This window comes from Neovison vison, chromosome 12 (genome assembly GCF_020171115.1).
Source record: "Neovison vison isolate M4711 chromosome 12, ASM_NN_V1, whole genome shotgun sequence".
NCBI classification, from domain to species: domain Eukaryota; kingdom Metazoa; phylum Chordata; class Mammalia; order Carnivora; family Mustelidae; genus Neogale; species Neogale vison.
Window position 1 is genome coordinate 92,867,874 of NC_058102.1, and position 6,000 is coordinate 92,873,873.

Genomic DNA, 6,000 nt, shown 5'->3' on the forward strand with positions numbered 1-6,000 from the left:
ATGAGATTTAACACTCACCAAACGGAGAGTCTTGTTCTTTTCTGTCTTATTGCCACAAGCCAAAGTCAAGCTAACTCACCGGGAAGAGAGGCTCGCTAGCCACTGTAGTAAGTACACATCTGATTCCAAATGCTGGAGGCGGTTAACACTGGGTCTGGAAGTGGAATACTGAATAGGAAAGCGTCGCGTCTACCCGGGGGCTCAGCAAGCTCCCACAGCCCCTCCTTTTCAAGTAGAGACTAGATAGTTCAGTCTGCAGTTCTAGGAGAAATACGGCTACGGATATCAAACTTTCCTTTGCAAAGGCCGTTTCTGGAAATAACATGTTCCCCACTGGCAAGTGCAGATCAGTAGCCTAGAGAAAACAGCTCTTGATAGCAACCTGGCCTTTTGGAATAGAAGGGGAGAAGGAACAGAAAAGCAGCGGGGCGGAAAAGCCGCGTACCCTTAATAAGATTTGGGAGGCAAATATTAGGAAAGAGGAAAAAAAAAAAAAAAAACCACTATTCGTTTCTCCAAGCTGTCCTTTTCCTGAACGCTGTTCGTAAAATGATCCTTTTCCTAAAGCTCTCCTGGAGAATCCCTCACTAAAGCTTTATTTCATTCCGTCATGAAGTGTCCGTTCCCAAATCGAAGTAAATCTTTAAATAAATGAGGCTCCGGAACTTACCGTGATGATTCTTCATGAACATAGTTAGAGGTGGGGAAATGAACAGCCTCCCTGAAACGCCCACCCTCTGCAGACAGGCCCGAGAATTAACTAATCAGAAGTGGACAGAAAGTGGGGATTCCAGAAAGGCGATCTGACACATCCCAGTGATCCTCTCTTGAACGCGACCCCCAACTCATCAGGAGTCCAAAATGGTTACCAAGCGGGATTGGGTCGGTTGGGGAACCGAATGAAAACCCACTGCCACCCTCGCCCGGGTCGCTCGCTGTGTTGGGAGAAATGGGGCAGGGAGGGAGAGCACCGCTCCCGAGCCTCCTCGGCGTGCTTGATCCCCTCTCCGCGTCCCTTTACCCCCGCCCCTACCCCGACCGCCCGCGAGGGAGAAGCCGGGCGCCCATCCAGCACCCGCTCTCACCTCGCGCCTTCCCGGGGCGGGCCCCCTACGGCCCCCGACCCCCAGGGGAGGGCTTCGGCGCCCCGGGTCCTCCAGCTGCCGCGGGGTCCCCAGCGCCGGCGGGGTCGGGGGGCGGGAGACGCGGCTCGCACTTACCTGCAGCCCGGCTTCCTGGTGGCGGCAACACCTAGCGATGGTCCTGCAGCTTCCGCGGGCCGGCGCCAGCCTTATCGCGCTTGCATCGCTTCCGAGATGCCAATCCGCCGTCGCCGTTCTGGGGCATAGGGAACCCAAGTCTGGCGGTGTGTGCTCGTGGAGGGCGTGTGAGTGGGGCCCTGAGCGCGCGTGTGTGCGCGCGCGTGTTTCCTCCTCCGATCGCAAAGAGGGTTCAGGAATCTCTTGACATCCAAACTGGAGTCCCCGAAGAGCGGGTGCAAGGGGGGGCGCCCAAGCCTCGCCTCTCTTCCCCAGCTCTCTATTCCACCGTGTCAAAGTAATCAAAAGATGTGTTCACCGAGGCAAAGCCGAAGTCCCGCAGCCCTGGCCTGCGCCCGCGGTCGCCCGCGGTCCTCGTCGGAGGCGCGGGGCGCGTTCGGCTCCCCCGACTGCGAGAATCGAGGCGGTCTTGCAGCAATTACCTGCCTTACTCCATATCTGATTTGTTTGCTTTGAACGCGGAGTCAAGACTTTTCCTCTCGCCTCACGTCGTCTCCCCCTCTCACGCACACACACACATCCTCCGGCCCCCTCTCCCGCCCTCCCTTTGGCTCCCTGGGGAAAGGCAATTGGACGGAACGATTCACCTTCAGGAAAGCAGTCTCTGCCACGTACTTCTCCCGTTCCCCGGCTCTCCCAGGTCCCAGGTCTCCAACGTGGAGGAGTCGCAGGGGAGGTTCGGGGCAGCAAGGCGGGGAGGCTCGGGGCAGCAAGGCGGGGAGGCTCTGCGCTCTGCCGTCCTCCGCCCTCAAGACGTCAGCTTCCTCGGATCAGGTGCCCCTTGTTCCCGCTTTTAGCACCTCCGTCCCAGCTGCTGCCCTTTCGGAGACTTGGCGCCCGGTCCACTTAGCAGCAACCCCTAGCCAGCTGCAGCCCCTCAATCCCGCCTCGAAGTGCTTCGGGCAGAGCCCCACGCAGCCCAGCCGCTGGCCCTCTAGGCATCGTGGGCTGGAAGGAAAGGAAATCCGCCGCTGTCCCCTGTCCCCAGACGCTGCCACCGTCACCACCGAGAAGGTGCGATTTCCAAAATCAAACACAAGCGAGCAGGTGTTGCCTGTCTCACTTCGCTAAAGGCGGGAGGAAGAGAGAAGGGACGGAGGAGGGGGGCCCAGGAAAGAAATCCGGATGACCAGAAGGAAAAAAAAAAGTAGTGGGTTTAGTAATCCAAACCTCCTCTCCGCCTCTCACCCCAGGCGCTGCACTGGCAAAAGACACCGGTGGTGTCTTTTAGAAAGTCACTGTAAAGGGCAGAACCCCTTGTTCCGCCCAGACCTTTTATTCCAACCAGCTGGGCTGTCCCGGGAGCACGGAGTGAGGGCCTCCTTGTATAACGCAAGGAGTGCGCAGGGAGAAAATAGGTCCCGACACTCCGGGGTGAGTGAAGCAGTAAAATGGGATAGCAGAACCCGGTTACGTCGCCTCCCTCCGTCTCTCCCAACAGCCTGCTCACGGATGCTGCTAAGAGCAAACTGCGGTCCTGCAGAAAAAGGAAGAGACAGTAAAAGATGAGAGGGCGGCAATCGGTGTAAAAGCTGGACTATGTCTCCCTCTAGAGGGAGAATCGTGTTAGAGAACTTCCCTGGAGGTAAGTAGGACTCCAGTTTCTCCACAAACAAAAAGAAACCGGTATCTGGTTTCGGAAGAATTTTGCATTTTTACAAATTCCAACCTCTAATGGATTTAGAGAGAGAATTTGCAGAGCCGCCCTATGCAAGCAGAATCCTTACTAAAGGAACGTCCTGATATTTACAGAAATTTAACAGCAAAGACCCTGGAAGTTCATGTCCTTACAGGTTTGGTCAAATTGGGTGTTGGTTTAAGCTGTATGCGTATGAACTCAAAGGAAGGGTCTTCTTAGGCTCACTTTGATCAAGTTTGGTCATGAGCAGAATCTTAATCTAATGATTAGAACATTGTTTTTAAAAGCATAAGTAGTGATAATAGATTTAGGAAAAAAAAATCTGAAGCGAAAAAATAGGATGCTAATAGGTGAAATCTCACAAGGCCCTTACAAACTAAGGATATCTCAAAGATTTTGTTTTGGAGCCAATATGTATACCTCTTATTCAACAGACTGGTAATTTCCAAGGTGACTAAATTCCTTCCAGCTCTAAAAGTTTGTGTTTTTATAAATTCACTGAAACCTTTGACAAACCAGGTATCACATGCTCCCTCCACCAGCTATAAAATCAAAGTAACACTAGTCACCATATATACAAACAAATATGGAATATATGTTTTATATGTTATCTTAACATGCTTTGAAATGCCAACATATTTTATATCTAAAAGGCATCAAGTAATTTAGCTCAGCGTGCCCCAGATTTTATAATGTTTTGTTACTTTGCTGATGTTCAAGAGAGGTCCCATTAGTAAGTTTAATATTTAGATCTTGTGAACTTACCATTTGAAAGTTTGCTTTCAAGACGTTTCTGTATGTTTGAATTATAAAATATATACTAACATTATGATTAAATTCCTTCCCATTCACCATTCACTCTGAATTTTTGGAGTAATTCTATTTTAACTTGAAAAATCTAACTTAGTGTAAGCTTAAGAAAGAGAAGAATTTACAAGAAAATATCTTAGACTAACAAAGCAGAAGCTAAATCATGTGGGGTTTATTATCTTAGCTAATTGCACTATAGTAGATTTGAATCAGTCTCGCACATGACAATCATTTCAGACCCTCAAATGGTCTCTTTCAAAAGATTCATGTCATGTATCAAAGATTTTTATTTCATTCTTCTTACCTAGCAACTTATTTCCCCCAGGGAGCAAAGTTTTCATTTTAAAACAACTGGCACTGTTTCACTGCAAATCTTACAGTAATTCTGTGTCTGCTATGTTAAGTAGTGGGATAGAATCCAAGCAAGAATGACATTGGAAACTGGGGCTCTGTGTTGGGAGGAATTAGCCATTTACAAAATCACTTTAGAATATTGGCCTTCGGAGGTAAAATGGCAGGCTCGTGGTGAGCGGCTGTCAGGAATGAAAATAGATATATGCCTTGAAGAAGATTTTTAAATCGGTTTCTCTTCAAATCATCTTCTTTCATACCACCCGATAAGGATTTTGATTCACCATGGCATTAGCAGCAGTAAAATGGGTGATATCAAATAGAACTCTCTGGAAACGTTTATTTCCAATTCAAAACGGAGCTTTATATTGTGTTTATCACAAATCTACATATTCTCCTCTACCAGATGACTATAATTGCAAAGTAGAGCTTGCTTTGACATCTGATGGCAGGACAATAGTGTGCTACCACCCTTCTGTGGACATTCCATATGAACATACACAACCTATCCCTCGGCCAGATCCTCTGCATAATAATGAAGAAACACATGACCAAGTGCTGAAAACCAGATTAGAAGGGAAAAATGAGCACTTGGAGTAAGGACCCATGATAGAACAACTTAGCACCGTTGGTATCCTCGTGGACAGTATCATAGACGTCATAGGAAACTGGATCCTCCAAAAGACAGATGATACTGAGGTTTTCAGGAATCGAAAAGATGCTATCTTGTGTCTCATTTGCCTTTGAGAAAATGCATTGAGTATATTCACTAACGTGTTATATAGCAAAATAATAATAAAATGTGTTCATATATTAAAAAAAAAAAGAACATTGGCCTTCCCTACCCACAAAAAATAAAAAGCTTACGTCATAATCCTTCTAGTTTCTAATTCATTAGCCCTGTGTGGTTGTAGGAAAATCTATAATGTCATCATTTTGTTAAAACTATTTTTATTGCTAAAATGTCTGACATTTTCAGAGTGCCTGAGTGGCTCAGTGGGTTAGCGCCTTTGACCTAGGTTATGATCTCAGGGTCCTAGGATGGAGCCCTGTGTCGGGCTCTCTGCTCAGTGGGGAGCCTGTTTCCTCCTCTCTTTCCACTTGCCTCTCTGCCTAATTGTATCTCTCTGTCAACTAAATAAGATCTTTTTTTAAAAGTCTGACATTTTCATCCTTGTTTTCCTAATTCAACATCTTCTTATAAAAATATGATAAAAGTAAAGAGAAAAATGTATACGTTAATTGCAAAACACAACAGAGAATTTCTTATCCAGAGTCCTCTGATGCTGAAATTCTCTCACATTTGCACTACTTGTCAGTATGCAGATAATTCCTAATGATTTTTCAGATCAAGGTATTCTTATTTCTAGCACCTCCTAGACTTTAAAACCAAATCTTTGGTTTTCTTTCCAAAACCAAGTAGCAAATACCTCCCCAGTTTAGTAGAAATCTTGAGACGATGCCTCTTATCTATTTGTTTAAACTGCCCCCTTCCTCCTGTGAAAGTAGTAAACAGTAATTGCTTGGAATGCTGAACTCCACTGGTCATAACTATGTGTAGCTCTTCATATTCTGAGGGATTATTAAAATGTCACTTGGGGGCACTTTAACCTTTCTACCAGGGCTTTAGTATGTGATCCCAAATCTTTTTTTTTTTTTTTTAAGATTTTATTTATTTATTTGACAGAGAGAAATCACAAGTAGATGGAGAGGCAGGCAGAAAGAGAGAGAGAGGGAAGCAGGCTCCCTGCCGAGCAGAGAGCCCGATGCGGGACTCAATCCCAGGACCCTGAGATCATGACCTGAGCCGAAGGCAGCGGCTTAACCCACTGAGCCACCCAGGCGCCCCATGTAATCCCAAATCTTTATCTCAAGACCTCACAACATCCCATAAAGCAGATGATAAACCCTCATTATACA

The 6,000-nt window shown here is 46.9% G+C and overlaps 2 protein-coding genes across 2 annotated transcripts in view; one reads left to right on the forward strand and one right to left on the reverse strand.

Moving 5' to 3' along the window:
* The window catches only part of TAFA2 (TAFA chemokine like family member 2), a 493,613-nt gene extending 491,971 nt beyond the window's left edge, over positions 1 to 1,642 (reverse strand). Inside the window, exon 1 of the mRNA XM_044227874.1 lies at positions 1,221 to 1,642. The gene's annotated coding sequence lies outside the window, so the exon portion shown is untranslated. The remainder of the gene's footprint in view (positions 1 to 1,220) is intronic.
* A 2,723-nt stretch (positions 1,643 to 4,365) lies between these two features.
* LOC122891832 (39S ribosomal protein L42, mitochondrial-like) lies at positions 4,366 to 4,790 on the forward strand. Its single transcript, XM_044227812.1, is given in 2 exon segments — positions 4,366 to 4,699; positions 4,702 to 4,790. Coding segments are annotated over 2 exon segments (405 nt in total). The 3' UTR covers positions 4,773 to 4,790.
* Positions 4,791 to 6,000: the final 1,210 nt, after the last annotated feature.